The sequence below is a fragment of the Coenobita brevimanus genome, chromosome 60 (assembly GCF_032717465.1).
Source record: "Coenobita brevimanus isolate Jiangsu-jjx chromosome 60, ASM3271746v2, whole genome shotgun sequence".
Lineage (NCBI taxonomy): Eukaryota > Metazoa > Arthropoda > Malacostraca > Decapoda > Coenobitidae > Coenobita > Coenobita brevimanus.
In genome coordinates this window covers 34,664,010-34,681,672 of record NC_137013.1, presented here as the reverse complement: position 1 = coordinate 34,681,672, position 17,663 = coordinate 34,664,010, and the positions used below count along the sequence as shown (strand labels likewise).

Here is a 17,663-nt window from a genome sequence, read left to right as displayed (position 1 = left end):
AATATTCGTGTTCCTATTTTTAAAAAGCCTGGCGGTATCTATCGACTTAAGTGAAACACATGGGGGCCACAACCTCCATGGATAGTGGCTGTCTGAAGTCCCACTCTGCTTGAAACCTGCCCCGCGGAGGAAGTCTGCAGTGTGCAAAGTTTCTTTTTCCAAACACTCCTTCCATAGGTCCGGTACCACATCCTTCAAGTGAGTAAAGTAATCAGTGCTTTAGTGCGTGCGTGAGGGAGGGAGGGAAGGGAGTGACACAGTTAGGGACAAGCACTGTTTGGATGCATCTGTGCATGTGGCAAAAATCATGATTTGTTTTAAATGCTGACGACCCTATATGCAATATATATATATATATATATATATATATATAGATAGATAGATAGATAGATAGATAGATAGATAGATAGATAGATAGATAGATAATCCACACATAACACTTGTCTTCCATTCCATCAGGCATTCACACTTGGGATGCGGGACAGCTCTGTCATCGTTATCAATATGTACCTTGTATCATCTAAGACAGCCGTCCCCAAAACCCGTAAGATACTCGTACCATCAGTCAAGAGTCTAGATGAGGTAATTTTACGGAGAACACAAAGTAGTTGCGATATAGTCATAGTCATTCCAGAGGAAATGGGAAAACAAGGCCAATACTCCCAGGGGAATGCACGATGGTCCCTCCCCCCACCCACCCCCAAAGAAAAGGTCACAATCATTCAAAATTGTCTCTTCACGAAAGTTTGTAAATTCTGCGGATTCATGCTGCCACATTTCAGGTATTACGCAAAGTATGTGTGTCTGTACGATAATATCTTTTAACTCATTTTAAAAATCAAACTCTAAGTCTAAGCGGAAGTGTAGCCTACAAAAAATGAAGAAAGTATTCTGCAGTATTTACCCAGCAAACACATGTAGAAAGTTTGAAGTAAACTGGTAAAGAAATGGAGGGATAGCAACCTATTTTATAAGTGCTTCAGAGAAATAGAAGAAACAGTAAAATACAATATGCTTACTACGATAATGGTGGAGACCATAAATATACATATATTGTGCACATTATAGCATAATGTGCAAAATGCATTGAAGGGTCTATGAAAGGAACTTCCATATATCAAGCACAACTCTCGATATGAGACCTGGTGAGTTGGGGAGCACTGTCCTCCGGGTGTAATAGGTACGTGTAGGGGCAGTTCCATCTGCACTTGTTTGTTTAGTATGATTACTGAAGAGTAACCAGTAGCCCACCTTGTTCAGACAGTGATATGGCCGCTTGTATGTTCCTTATATCGAAGAGTAGCCGAGGGACAACTCCAGCCTAGCCCCAGGTAAGGCTACTGATAAGGCAATCACTCTGCGTATCTTTACATAAGAAAATTTTCAGAATATCTACTGTCTTCTGTGGTCAAGACACTGACAACATTTTCTTAAGTATAAAGATGGTCATGAAGTGTCTCCAGTCCGGTTAGCATTAGGTGATAGCTGTATTTTTCGTGGTGCAGGAATTTGCCTTTGTTCATGCTACGTGGATTGCAGGATAACTCTTTAGAGTGGAGGTCTACCGTGGTTCAAGTGTACATCTGCTCAGATTCATCGTTGTATTCTTAGTGTTTATCTCCTCGTCCCATGACATAAGCACTGAGGTAACAAGGGCCAGGCACTAAATTCTGAGGGTCTGCACTGAGGGGCACTAATGAGCTTGGCGGATGCCATGCAGTCGGAGGAAAATGATGAGGCTGGATCTAAGTAGCCATTCCTTCTCGTATTATGGTATATATATATATATATATATATATATATATATATATATATATATTATATATATATATATATATGTGTGTGTGTGTGTGTATATATCTATATCTATATCTATATATATCTATATCTATCTATCTATCTATATATCTATATCTATCTATCTATCTATATATCTATATCTATCTATCTATCTATCTATATCTATCTATATATATATATATATATATATATATATATATATATATATATATATATATATATATATATATTCTAATGCTGTCCACAACAAGGAGAGGGCCTATAAAAAGTACCAGAGCCAACCCACACCTGAATCACATCTTGTTTATGTTTCTGCCCGGAATCGTGCTAAGTCTGTTCTTGGTTCTGCTAAAAATAATTTCATCCGTATTAAATGCTCTCAACTCTTCAACTCGAATTCTTCCCTCTTCTTCTGGCACCTTGCCATATACCTTTCTGACAACTTTACCTGATCATCTTTCCCTCCTCTTTTCTGTTCTGATGGCTCTGTAGCTATTTCTTCTACTGAAAAAGCAGATCTATTCGCTCGGACTTTCTCCTCCAGTTCCACCTTAGACGATTCCGGTGCTGCTCCTCCATCAATTCACCCCTCTGACTACCTCATGGCTGACATTAAAATTTCTTCAGCTAATGTATTTTCTGCCATCACTGGCCTGTTGTCTTCCAGAACTGTGCTTCTGTGCTTACACTCTGCATAGGTAAACTCTTTCTCCTTTGTCTGTCAACTTGTACCTTTCCTTCTTGCTGGAAGTTGCTCTCATTCAGTCAGTCCCAAAGAAGGGTGACCATTCCCAACCCTCTAACTACCACCCAATGGCTTTAACATCCTGTGTCTCAAAAGTTTTCGAGTCAATTCTTAACAGAAAAATTTTAAAACATCTTTCCTATCACAACCTTCTTTCTGATCGTCAGTATGGGTTCCGTCAGGGACTCTCCACTGGCGATCTTCTCACCTACGTTTCAGAACCTGGCCATCCTCCTTTCGGGACTTTGGCGAAAGCTTTGCCATTGCACGTGACATCTCAAAGGCTTTCGATCGAGTCTGGCATAAATCTTTAATTTCCAAACTGTTCTCTCACGGTTTCTATCCTTCTATCTGTGCCTTCATCTATAGTCTCCTTTCTGGTCGTTCTATAGCCGCTGTTGTAGACGGCCATCGTTCTTCTCTTAGATCTATTAACAGTGGTGTTCCTTAGGGCTCCGTCCTATCACCAACTCTGTTCCTTTTATTCATCAATGACCATCTAAGCTGTACATCTAACCCTATCCACTCGTACGCTGATGATTCCACCCTTCACCTTTTCATTCGGTTCCCGCAGAGTCCATCTCAGCAGTTACTTCAGCAAACAAGGGATGAGGCTATGGCACACCTAATGTCTGACTTGGCTCGTATCTCTGACTGGGGTAAAAATAATCATGTTGTTTTTAATGCATCAAAGACTCAGTTCTTACACCTATCAACTCGACAAAATCTTCCACAGGTATACCCACTAATGTTTAATAATATTCAGCTTAATCCTGCATCATCCTTGAACATGCTTGGGGTTTCATTTACTCGGGACTTATCTTGGAAAGATCATATTACATATCTTGTAAAACGAGAGGTTGCATGATACTATTGTAAGTCAGGCGAATATAGTAATTTGTTAGAATAATTGTTTGTCTCTTTCATACTGTTTGGTAATGAGTGTCGCACAGCTAGATGCGTTGTCATGGTGAAGCAGCCACCCGCCATTCCACTTCACGTCGTTTGCATCTTACTGCCTCGTGCAAACATCTCCAGAATTTCAGGTAGAAATATGCAAGTAGTACATTTGGAGGGAAATTTTGTGGGCACAGTTCCTTATAGGTTAGCAAACCCAAGCAGCATGACCTTCACCTGTGATTTCGATTGGAGAGTTAGGCTGTTTCAGTCACGATATTTGAGACACGGTTAATCAGTCTCCCTTACCTGTAATTCTGAATGTCAGTATGTAAGCAACTAATCATTCCTCAGATATAAACCTCTTCGGACCTCATCCAGTTAGTGCTCTTTAACCCTCTAAATCATCATCCGCCCACATAATGATGTAGTTACACCCAGCTTAGTAAATGGTTTCCTGGCTCATAGCAAATAATTTGTAATGTCTTGTAGAGTGACTGAAGGTCGCATTACATCATCTGCGTGGACAGTGGACTCCTTCACATACCACATCTCATAGCTCATTAGCTGAAAAAAAATCGTCCGAAATGACTCACTTTCAGCTGAGTACAGTCGTGTGATGTTTGCTGGAATAAAATTTGAAAGAAGTGGTGGTGGTAAGTTTGGTATGAATGTGTGTGATGTGAAGGGCAAACTGTTCTGAGGATTTTGTTTCTAGTATCGAAGCATGTGTCGGGGTAGATAAATGTTGTGAAAAAGAATCTTTGCTAGAATGGGACAGAAATACGTATGTATCCATGGTTATTCATTATAGATATATACTGTGGTCATGAGCAAGGTCATAGCAAGAAATTAAAGATGTGGGAATGATACCGATGATAAGGATTGAGGGATGAAACAGTGTGCTCATATCTGATATATGCTGATGATGATGTTGTGTTGCCTGCGAAGAGGGAAGTGTATTTATGGAGTCCGGGCCAAGTTTTGTGCATGTCGGTGATCGGTGAGATATAAAAGATGATAATCCAAACAGTGTAGTGATGCTAGTCGAGAGGGAAGATAACTGACAGTGTGATGAGCTGGTGCAGGGGGAGAGAGACATTAGTTGGTAGAAGTTTAATTACTCTGGTGCAGTCAAAGAAAGGAGAAGTAAATGTGTAAAGAAAGTGGAGAAGTTGTTTCAAAGGTTCGTCTTTACCAACTGTGACTTTGGTAAGGTACTATAGTCGCGGCAAACGACTCTGAGGTTGTCATTATCGTACCCTGGCAACCTATCATTCAAAAGTGCGTCCGATTTCGTATCATATTATACACGAATCACATTATTATGCACAAATATTATTATACATGAATATTATTATACACGAACATATTATACACGAAATCATGCGTCTCATATTATACACGAAGTCAGATGCGCTTTTCAATGGTAGGTTGCAAGGGCACGATAATAACAACCTCAGAGTTGCCCGCCGCGACCATAGTGAGGGACACTTTCCCGTAGTGGCGCCGACAAAGCCGGATGGCTCTGCTGCCCGGCTGTACAAACGTTCCTGAGTCCCTTTCTTGTCCTCTGCAAAAAAGGATGGTGGACAACAGGAAAAAGTAGCATCAGCCTGCAGTTTTCCGAGTTCACATTCACTTGAACGTGGAGTTTCAGTGACAGCTACATTAACTACAACAACATTGGTAAGGCATAGATATCAAAAATTGAGACAAATCTAGCAGAGATGAGATTCTAAAGAAAGTATGTAAGTATCCCGCGTCGATGGGAAAAGACATGGAATTAAAGGTGTGTTGATTGAATTGTAGAAGTGAGTATGCTGAATAGGTATAATGATAAAGAAAGAATGCAATAGGGAGGTGAAAAACATTTATTTGCGAGTTGTATGACGAGACTTCCACTGAGTATGATGGTGGGAGGAGTCGAAGGCCAAGAAAGTGACTGTGTACCAACAGTGAGTGTGAGACAGTTGGGCATGGAGGCTGAGGAAACAAGAGAAATGACAGAGAGATATGTGTATGTATCGATAATGCACGTGACAAGAGTGACCCTTCTTTGATCAGGAAGTTGTCAAAAAAAAACAAAAAGGCTCTATCTCATAGGCATTGTAAAGCTCCGGCTCTTATGCCCGAATGGTGAGTGGGGTGATTTAGGGCCAATGTGAATTTATAAGTATACGGTACAGTACCTGATGAAAACTGAACAAAAATATATCAGGTATTGAGTTAAATATTTGTCAACAGCAGGTTCTGGTAAATACGTAATTGAAAGTACCAGGATAGAAAGTTCTCAGAGTTGTGATTGGATAAATAATTTAATAAATAACATTATGTGGAAATAAATTACAAATGAAATCGAGCAGCGTGGTGAGAGACGTCGGGTAAGGTCAGACTGGTGGGTTCGATGACACTGGCGGGTCACAGGATGAGTCAGTATCCTTTGACTTGTTGGAGTCAAAGAAGTTTAACCGTACCGGGGCCTCCCGTAGGACTCGAAGGAAGGCCTCTCGTAGGACTCGAAGGAAGGCCTTTCGTAGGACTCGAAGGATGCAGAGTCATAACGAGCCTCTCCGTCGTACTGGACGTCGGCAAGGTAGCCGCTACCGCCGTCCACGAGGTAGCTGACGGTCTGGCGGCGACCATCGGGCAGCTGGACGTAGTAGGATCCCTGGGTGTGCTCGCCGTCGCGGCTTTCCTTTTGGCCGTAATCGTTACGGGATGGTCCGTGCCGCACGGCCCAGTCAAAGTCGTACCTCGCCTCGCCGGACTCAAAGGATTCAAATGAGCCAGAGGAATACTGCCGGAGTGGAGACAACACCTTGGTTAGTAACACGTTACGTTCACATACATATACTACACACAGTGACACTTACCAAATGTTTCTCATGCTTACTCTTGTTGGTAAGGGTTGAATACACCAGACTAAAGGAGTTTTGACATTAGGTTTGATTTTAACGCATGAGAAGTGAAGTTTAAGGTTAAGGTTAAACGTGTGTTGTGACTCACCCTGGGTCGACCGTAGCTGGGCCTACCGCCGGCGGCGACCACGGAAGCCAGGCCCAGGAGCAGCACGATCTGGGGGACAAGAACATACACAACTTACACACACATACACATAACTAAGCCACGATCTGGGGGACAAGAACATACACAGCTTACGCACACATACACATAACTAAGCCACGATCTGGGGGACAAGAACATACACAACTTACACACACATACACATAACTAAGCCACGATCTGGGGGACAAGAACATACTCAGCTTACACACACATACACATAACTAAGCCACGATCTGGGGGACAAGAACGTTCACAACTTACACACACATACACATAACTAAGCCACGATCTGGGGGACAAGAACGCACACAACTTACACACACATACACATAACTAAGCCACGATCTGGGGAACAAGAACGTACACAACTTACATACACATAACTGAGCCACGTTCTGGGGGACATGAACATACACAGCTTACACACACTTACACATAACTAAGCCAGTTTGTGTTCATATTTTGTCACTTCTCAGTTTTTAAGCAGAGCTCTTTATCCAAGTAAATAAATAGATATGATGCTTTGCGAATTGTATTTATCTTTACTGTTCATTTCATCACGAGGCTGTAAGCTATCAGCGATATATAAAGTAGTTTTAATATCTCATATTGTATATAATGTTGAAGGAAGGTTGATAGATTTTGCTTTTTTTTCATCATTGTTCTGGTTACTAGTAATCGTTATTTTTCCTTGAAAAGTATTAACCTAATCAGTTGCTTGCATGCATAGTGTTAATTATAATTGCCTTGCCGTTTAGTGGAATGTAACTTCCTAGCCTGTTTATATGAGCGTTATAAGTATCTAATTATGTTTATATGATACAGCAATCAAAGGTAACGCTGGTGCACCCCAGCAACATATTATAATACTGCACCTGTACCTTTGCGTTCATTGTTGAGTGAAGCTAGGTCGAAACTTAACTGACTGGACTCCCGCCTGCAGTCTGTTATATACTTACCTGCCCCTTCCTTCTCCTCCTCCTTCTCCTCCTCCTCCTCCTCCTCCCACTAACGCACTGAGGTCAGGTTTTTGCCGACTGATAGGAACAAGAGTCAAGGTGACCTGATTGAACCACATGATAATCGTAAGGAGTCTTTCATTGGCTGAGATTTATATAGTAAACACGTAATCCTTTGATAATTTAGTATTGTCGTTCTTATTAAATATTGCTATTAATTTGTGCAAGCTGACGGTACGTTATCAGTATAAGTATTTTTTATTAGTGACATTTCCTCCTTATTATACGGTGTGAATGAATAATAATCGAAGTCTGTGCCTCCTTTCCGGGAATCACTACTACCATCTGTTATATTAGTGTCCCAGAAACTTAATAATTCTGATTTCATAGTGCCAACCCTTAAAAATGCATTAAGCTCGTTATACTCGTATGCAATAACGCACATTTTCTGAGAACCAGCTGTACTTGTATCAGTAAACAAATGGTGAAACACCTGTAGATGTCACCACCTGAGAAAATATATATATATATATATATATATATATATATATATGGAGGAGCCTCTGTGGTACAGTGGTAAAGTGTGCGTTTTTGTACACTTAAGAACGAGGGTTCACGTCCCACCACGGTAATAAACTTTGGGAGCGTTCTTCTGGCCATATACTGCTTGGCGGACATCAGGGATGCTGTGGTTGGACCAGTGTCGCATACTGTAAAGTATGCTTGCACCCAGTCAGCTTGCGCAGGCCGATTACACTTAGTTCACAAACTACACACACATCCAAAGCCACTACAACACTACCATTTCACTTACAAGCACTTCTTCCCCTACGCACAATCTGTACCAGACAGCCTAAGCCACTTGGTAGAGATACATTGGCTGTATCGTCCCCACCTCGGTATGGATAGGCCGGTCCTGCAGTGGACACTCAAAACGGCTGATGAGATGAGATGAGATGAGATATATATGGAGCCTCCGTGGTACAGTGGTCGAATGTGCGTTTTCGTATATGGGAGAACAAGGGTTCGCGCCCCGCCTGGGTAATAAACTTTGTGAGTGTTCACTCGGTCACGTACTGCCTTGGCGGACATAAGGGGTGCTGTGGTTGAGCCTGTGTCGCATACTATAAAGTATGCTTGCACCCAGTTGGCTTGTGTGTGCCGATTACACTTGGTTCACTGACTACACACACATCCAAAACCACTCCATTACAGTCACACTTACACGCACTTCTTACTCTACATACAATCTCGGCCAGACAGCCTAAGCCACTTGGTAGGGCTACATAGGCCGTATCGTCCCCACTTCGGTCGGGATAGGCTGGTCCTGCAATGGATACTCAAACGGCTGATGATATATATATATATATATATATATATATATATATATATATATATATATATATATATATATATATATATAGATAGATAGATAGATAGATAGATAGATAGATAGACAGACAGACAGATAGGCATGGAGGAAGGGACCAAAGGCCAGAAGCCCGCAAGGCTGTTCTGTCCAAGAATAAAATAAAAACAAGATAACAGGGAGCCAAATTCAAGATCTATTCATTTCGAGATGCCTGGAGACACTGCGTTTGAAAGACTGGAGGTCATAGACAGTAGGAAGTACAGAAAGAGGGAGACAGTTCCAGAATACACCTGTTGCATACCATGAAAGACTAGGAGTAACGGTTAACTCTTGCATTAGAAAGTTGGACAGAAAAGAGATGAGAGTTTGTTGCTAGACAGGTGCTAAGCACCCGCCGTAGTGGTGGAGGGATGCAGGCAGACAGTTCAGAGGAGCAGTGACCTTTAAAGTAGTAATAGAAAAGAGATAAAGATGCAACAGTGCAGCAAAGAGAGAGAGGTTGAAGGGAGCCTTTAAGAGAAGAGTTAATGAAATAAAAAAACTTTGACCCATATATATATATAGATAGATAGATAGATAGATAGATAGTCTATCACCGAGACAGATAGAAAGGCTGGTAGGCAACGATGGCCAGCTTTTTGTGGACCAAGCCTGGTCAGCGACCGGAAGAGTCTCACTATGAAAAGTCACTCCTGTATGGCGGTACCGAAACAACATCCCACCCAAGAATCACGATCCTGTCTTAATAATTTTCGGAGCCTTACCATTTTGTGCGAGCATGGTCGTAATTTTAGCACTTTTCATAATTATATTCTGGACTTGCTGACCTTTGACCCCTGACCTGGCAGATATGGGCTATATATGTACGAAGCACATTTGTAGTACTCATTAACGTCTATAACCATGCAAAGCTTCATTCGATTCCATCCACCCACTGTGGAGATTAGGAACTTGAAATTTGTGGTATGACCCACCAGAGATACAACTTCTAAGTGGCAATGCCAGCGACTGGAATTGAGATTCGACACAAAATGTCAGTTTTGGATGGAGTTACTACAGTGCATCATTCTACCCAAGAATCATGGCCCTGACTTAATAATCTTCGGAACCTCAGCATTTCGTGCGAGGATATTCGTGATTTTAGCTATTTTCACCGTTTTTGCATTTGATAGCATCTGTCCCATGACCTGGCCAATGTAACTCATAGGTCTACAAAAGGAAGTTGTAGTACTAGTCAGTGTCTATAAGCATGCGAAGTTTTTTTCAATTCCATCGAGCTGCTGGGGAACTAGGGGGGCAGTTCTGAAAACTGGTACTGGTTGCTAGGGACACTGAGGCCAATCTTCGCAGGGTTGCCACTCGAAAACTAGAGGAGAGAGAGGAAAATGGATGCCACACTTCCGATAGGATATGACCTCAAGATTACACCTGAAGAAGTCAGAGCTTTCTACACCATTAGTAATGCTTCTACAGCTCAAAACGTGAAAAGTACCAAAAAAGCGGTTTTCCGGCCATTGCTAGGCAACGAGCTGTTGCCTAGCCGCCAAAATCTTATGGACACAGCTAGGTCATAGGCTGGTCATTGTACCCAAGTTTGGTCGGAATCGGTTAATTCAGAAGGGTAGATGTGCCGCCAGAATTGAAGAAGAAAGAATCCAAGCAAGAAAACAGGATTAACAATAGGGGGAGCTCATCATTAACAATAGGGGAAGCATGAGTGTGTGTGTGTGTGTGTGTGTGTGTGTGTGTGTGTGTGTGTGTGTGTGTGTGTGTGTGTGTGATATTTACTTTGAAAACATTAAAAGTATACTCGTATCGTAATGCTGTCTTTACTGATGGGTCAACAGACCATAACCACTGGAATTTTTTCTTTGAGAGTTTGTTCAGGACACTGCCTGCCTCTGCCCATTAGCAAAAGCGTTACCAGATATGAAGACACAGAGCCCAAGGGTTTTTACAAAAGTCATCCAGGATGATCCAGAAGGAGTGTGGAGGTCATCCAGGATGATCCAGGAATGTGGCAGGAGAATGATATCGGTTTGTCACCGCTCGACCCACTCATGATGCTGTTACTGATATATGTGAATTTTAGGATGTAAATCTTGGCCACTGCACTTGATCTTTTATATAGTTCACCTTTCGTTACAGTATGTATAATCATCTGTGAAAATTATGGATTTTAAAGGGAATGAGAGTTAGACATGTAGATTGATAGGTAGATAGGGTACACAGAAATATACAGATAGACATTTAGAGTAACAGATGTAAAAAGATAGAAAAAAGGTACAGGTAGGTAGATATTTTGACAAACAAATGTAAATAGATAGATAGATAGAAAGATACAGGAGGATATATATTTAGACTGATGTAAATGAAGAGATAGATACAGGGTTGTCCATAGGATATACGACGCTCCTCATCCCCTCCGCCAGGCAGTTTCATTGTGTTGTAGGAATGGCTCAGTAATCGTTGTCAGTGCCTACCTTGTATCATTTAATCATTTCCTACTCCCACTGCCAGACCCATGCCCGCACACCTGTTTTTTTTTTCCCTTCGTCTACACATGCAATAGTCATCCAGTCATATTGCCAAGGTCGAAGCGAGTAAAGCGAGAGGTGATTCTGCAACGTTGCGCTTTCGCTCGGGCATAGATGAAACAGTTCGGCTAATCAACCAAAAAATCATCCGGAACGCCGTGTTTTGACATGAAACTCACCTGTACCTAATCAACAGGGGCCTAATCTAACGTTAACCTTATTTTATTTGGGGGGATGACGAAGGTGCAACGTTGCCGACTCTTTTCTCGAGGCACTCGAGCCGATATTGCCTACGTGACTGTGTACTCCTTGAAAATAAATGCGTATGATATTTTTACTTCTAGCACCGTGATATCCCATATTTTTATACACTTGCGCCAGGGTTCTGTGTATTCATTACATCGTCTCAGTATTTATTTTTTCTCAGTTGAACGATGATACCTGAGACTAATGTATTACCAGTGTGTTCCTATCTATTTTGTGATATTTATCCGTATTCCTGAAAGAAAAAATACTAGACAGTTTTACAGATTTTATCATAAGGGTTCCTCGAGGGGAGACTAGTGCGCTTCCCTGAGGGGACAAAGGTCCTCTTTCTGTTTTGGTCTCCCTGAGGCGTGACGGCCTGTCCTCCAGGCGGAAGCTTTTTCTTCCCCTAGCCCCATTATGAATTATTAGTACATCGACTTATAAGCCCCTAAAGGATATTTTGATAGTATTAGGCCTACATTTCTAATGTTTTGAAGTGAAACTTGCATGAAAGTCTTAAGAAATGGGAAAAGGTACAAAACAGCGAGTAAGCATCTTTCCACCCTAGAGAAAAAATATGCAGTCTTGTACACCATTCTGATAGTGAAATTTGTTGTATAATCATGAAATAAGGGTGATGAGTTCTTATCCTGATCGGTGTCACTCTAAAGAATAAAGGTTAGAGTGGTTAAAGTGCAGCTGAACTGTCTTAGTTCATTGAAATACTCATATGATTTAATTTTTTTTCACATTTAAATATAATAATTTCGCCTTAGTATTTAGCTTGAAACTACGTTAAAGTTTCAACACTTTCAGGGGTGCAAGTCTGGGAGTGGACTTCAACGAAGTTCTGGCGTAGTATTCTACTTTTGAGACTGGGTCCAGCATCTGGCTTTTAGTTGTTTTTCAGGTCTTGCCCTAACCTGGAACAAGTTCAGAGTCCCTGGCGTCAATTAATATGTGTGAAGATACAGCAGAGTTAATAAGGAAAGGCCATCTACAGTACTGTGTTTCGTCGACACCCCTCAGGAAAATACCCTTCTCAGAAAACCCAAGAGAAAACACCCAGCAGAGTTAAGAATGTAGTGTCCAGTAACTAACGTGAAGAGTCACCGCTACCACCCCTGATATCTTGTGCCCTTCATCAAGTTATGTGTGGATACGTTTTATACTGTGTCCATTTATTAGTCCTGTCTAAGATGTATTGACAAGCTCCATAGTTTTCATATATAAAGTTACGTAAGTGTACTGAACATGGTTGTTTTGGCCAGTACAACTGGGTGACTAATTATACCCGGGGGTAAAAAAAAAAAAAAAAAAATCGCCTCCGCACCAGCAGGTTGAACTGTCCACGCAACACCATCCATCAGGGAAGTTTCTAACAGAGCGCTATTTAAGGACCCTTCTCTCTCTCTCTCTAGATAGATAGATAGATAGATATAGTTTGATATATATAGATATATAGATAGGTAGACTGATTGATTGATTGATATATTAATAGATAGATAGATAAATATAGATAGATTGATAGATATAGATGTATAGAAATATATATATATATATATATATATATATATATATATATATATATATATATATATATATTTACTGTATATATATATATATATATATATATATATATATATATATATATATATATATATATATATATATATATATATATATATATATATATATATATATATATATATACCGTTATGTGTATATTTATTTACTTCTTTATTATATAGCCAGGTAAGATTTCTTGTAATCTAACTAGGCTTAATGCAACTGCTGTCTCTGCGTTATTTAAACCTTGCTCAAGGCTTTGGATGCGTCGGGCTGAGATACGTTGATTTTAATTTAGACTTCGGAGTGGCTGTCCAAATGATGATGTATAAGGCAGTGTGTCGTTCCTTCCTGGAAACATCTTCAGAACAATCTGATGGCGGCTGAACACTGGATCCAGTTTTGGCTGCATTACACACATACGCCTTCACGATATGGTACCGGTATAGCCTGGTAGTTCCATTGATTGGATATACAAAAGCCCCTAAGCACCCCCTTGTCCACCAAAACGAGAATTATTGATTGCATAAAGGCAGCTTGAGCCTGCATTCCACCGGACATACGTTCAGGTGAGCCTGGGACCACAACAACGTCAACAGTTCGATGATGGAAACATCACTTGAAGTTTTCTTTCTTGATACTCTTTAGGGTGTTATCATTTCAGATTAGATGTCTTTAATCTCGCCAAAATAAGGTCATTTGATCAAGCGCTTCAGTCTGGAAACAACAATAGGTTGCACAGTACTAACTTCGGTGAATAAGATTTATGTAAGAAAAACAGTATTATTGCTGTACCCACAAGGGCGCCCGAATACTGTGCTTGTCCATGACTACATCATTTTCTTCCTTTCTCACTGAATTACTGTACAGTACTTTCTTGAAGTAGACGGTTCAGGGTTACAGAAGGAGTATTAGGGAAACGAAATTTTGCACAGTGGTACACCTCCCCTCACACCAGGTCCCAGGCACAATGGGACCCGGCCCCCGGTTGTCCCATGCAAAACCATTAGACATGGCCAGTTCTTTACCAAGGAATACACGTTTTGCGCACCAGGTTATAAACCTTGTAGGATCCTCCGAAGGCCATTCCCTGAGGGGTTGTGGTGGCCTCCAATGATCTCTGATGAAACCGTTTTACACTGGCAAAGTTTTTAACCAAGGAACATTAAAATTTGCATATGACACATGTTTACCCTGGCCACGGTTTAGGACGGGTGGAACCACTGAGGGTCACCCCTCATGGGGGAGAGGACGGCCTCCAGAGTCACAATAATTCGTTATGCTCGTCGATATTTTTTAACCTAGGAACACGAAATTGCAGCTGGTAAGCGTTTACCCCGGCCCCGTTTTAAGCAGTGTGGGACTCCTGATGACCACGCCCCACGGGGCCAGCCTCACGCATCTCTGAGAGGCATTACGTGAGCAATAAACCCCAACCACCCCTTGGATATAAACCTGCATCAGCCCAATCCGATTGAAGCACCTTAATTACTCACTAAACCACCAGGCGGCATAATTTGGTTATATGGTTACCACCCTTGTAGTAAATGGTTTCCTGGTGTACAAGAAACATTTGGCTTGTCACTCAGTGTAGAGTCACTCGTAGATAGAAAGAGGAGGAAAGAATGAAGGAAAAAAAAGACAGAAGAGGAAGGAAGGAAGGGAGAAAAGGTGTGTGTGTGTGTGTGTGTGTGTGTGTGTGTGTGAGAGAGAGAGAGAGAGAGAGAGAGAGCGAGTTTTCCATTGAGTCTGATGGTGCTAGGAGTCGTGGAAGGCCAAGATGAAGGTGACTGGGTACCAAGAGTGAGTGTGGGACTGTGGGGCATGGAATCTGGGGGAACAAGAGAAATGATAGATATATGTATGGATGAGTAATGCACGTGACAAGAGTGACCCTCCTTCGACCTTGAAATTGTCAAAAAAAATAATAATAATAAAGTCTATTTCACAGGCATTGTAATGTATTGGATCTGATGCCTGAATTTAGAGTGGGTTGATGTTAGGTCAGTATGAATTTATGAGTACTGTATATAGTACCTGATGAAAACTAAACAAAAATATCTCAGGCAGTGAGTTAAACATTTGCCAACAGCAGGTTCTGGTAAATACGTAATTGAATAGCGCCAGGATAGAAAGTTAGCAGAGATCTTACTGTATGAATAATTTAATAAATAACATTATGTGGAAATAAATTACAAATGAAATCGAGTCGAGTGGTGAGAGACGTCGGTCGAGGTCAGACTGGTGGGTTGATTCACACTGGCTGGTCACAGGATGAGTCAGTTTACTTTGACTTGTTGGAGTTAAAGTAGTTTAACCGTAGCGGGGCCTCCCGTAGGACTCGAAGGAAGGCCTCTCGTAGGACTCGAAGGAAGGCCTTTCGTAGGACTCGAAGGATGCAGAGTCATAACGAGCCTCTCCTTCGTACTGGACGTCGGCAAGGTAGCCGCTACCGCCGTCCACGAGGTAGCTGACGGTCTGGCGGCGACCATCGGGCAGCTGGACGTAGTAGGATCCCTGGGTGTGTTCGCCGTCGCGGCTTTCCTTTTGGCCGTAATCGTTACGGGATGGTCCGTGCCGCACGGCCCAGTCAAAGTCGTACCTCGCCTCGCCGGACTCAAAGGATTCAAATGAGCCAGAGGAATACTGCCGGAGTGGAGACAACATCTTGGTTAGTAACACGTTACGTTCACATACATATACTACACACAGTGACACGTACCACATGTATTACATAGTTCCGAATGTGTCTCATGCTTACTCTTGTTGGTAAGGGTTGAATACACCAGACTAATGGAGTTTTGACATTAGGTTTGATTTTAACGCATGAGAAGTGAAGGTTAAGGTTAAGGTTAAACGTGTGTTGTGACTCACCCTGGGTCGACCGTAGCTGGGCCTACCGCCGGCGGCGACCACGGAAGCCAGGCCCAGGAGCAGCACGATCTGGAGGACAAGAACATACACAACTTACACACACATACACATAACTAAGCCACGATCTGGGGGACAAGAACATACACAGCTTACACACACATATACATAACTAAGCCACGATCTGGGGGACAAGAACATACACAGCTTACACACACATACACATAACTAAGCCAGTTTGCATTCATATTTTGTCATTTCCCAGTTATTTAACAGAATACCTTTATCCATATAAGTAAAGTGATATGGTGTTTTGCGAATTACATTTATCTTTACCGTTTGTTTCATGATGAGGCTGTAAGCTATCAGCCATATTGAAGGTCGTTTTTATTGTCGCATTTAATATATGCTGATTAAGGAAGCTTGATTCCTTTTGCTTTTTTTTTTTTTTAATCATTGTTCTGGTTAGCAGTAATCATAATTTTTCCCTTAGGCTACCACAATCAGTTGCCTGGAAAGTGTTATTTATGAATACCTTGCTGTTTATTAGTATGTAACTTCCCAGCCTTTTTATATGAACGGTATAAATATCTGATTATGTTTCTATGATTCAGCAATCAAAGGTAACGCTGGTGCACCCCAATAACATATTATAATACTGCACCTGTACCTTTGCGTTCATTGTTGAGTGAAGCTAGGTCGAAACTTAACTGACTGGATTCCCGCTTACAGCCTAATATATACTTACCTGCCCCTTCCTCCCCCTCCTCCTCCTCCTCCTCCTCCCACTAATGCACTGAGGTCAGGTTTTTGCCGACTGATAGGAACAAGAGTCAAGGTGACCTGATTGAACCACATGATAATCGTAAGGAGTCTTTTATTGGCTGAGATTTATATAGTAAACACATAATCCTTTGATAATTTAGATTGTAGATCATACTGAATATTGCTATGAATTTGTGCAAGCCGACGGTATGTTATCAGTATGTCAGAATTTTTCGTCACGTGCATGTTCCTCTTCATATTACGTTTGAATGACTTATAATTGATGTCTGTGCCTCCTGTCTGTGAACCACCACTATAATCAGTTATTCATATCCCGAATACATACCAATGCTGATTCCACAGGGCCAACTTTTTATATGTATTATAGTCGGCATATGCAATGACGCACATTTTCTGAGGACCAGCAGCACATGCATGCATCAACAAATGACGAAACACACCTTTACATGTTACTACCTTAGCATATATATATATATATATATATATATATATATATATATATATATATATATATATATATATATATATATATATATATATATATATACGCACACGTGTGTGTGTGTGTGTGTGTGTGTGTGTGTGCGTGAGAGAGAGAGAGAGAGAGAGAGAGAGAGAGAGAGAGAGAGAGAGATTTACTTTTAAAACATTTAACAGTATACACGTATCGTAATTATGTCTGTACTGATTGGTCACCAGACCACTGGAATTTTTTTCTTTGGGAGTTTGTTCAGGACACTTCCTACCTCCTTGCATTACTGAAAGCGTTACCAGATATGAAGACACAGAGCACAAGGGTTTTTACAAAG

General features: G+C 41.3%; 2 protein-coding genes across 2 annotated transcripts; both read right to left on the bottom strand.

Annotated features, from left to right (window-relative positions):
* Positions 1–4,852: 4,852 nt before the first annotated feature.
* On the bottom strand, positions 4,853–7,404 carry LOC145403361 (pupal cuticle protein Edg-84A-like). The gene is made up of 4 exons (XM_080275148.1): positions 7,393–7,404; positions 6,452–6,520; positions 5,920–6,242; positions 4,853–5,015 (listed from the first exon to the last, which is right to left on the bottom strand). The coding sequence occupies exons 1-4, from the start codon at positions 7,402–7,404 to the stop codon at positions 4,853–4,855; spliced, it is 567 nt and encodes a 188-aa protein (XP_080131274.1).
* An 8,106-nt stretch (positions 7,405–15,510) lies between these two features.
* Positions 15,511–16,750, bottom strand: LOC145403360 (pupal cuticle protein Edg-84A-like). Its single transcript, XM_080275147.1, has 3 exons — positions 16,739–16,750; positions 16,072–16,140; positions 15,511–15,843 (listed from the first exon to the last, which is right to left on the bottom strand). Exons 1-3 carry the CDS (start codon positions 16,748–16,750, stop codon positions 15,511–15,513), a joined length of 414 nt encoding a protein of 137 aa, XP_080131273.1.
* Between the last annotated feature and the right edge of the window lie 913 nt (positions 16,751–17,663).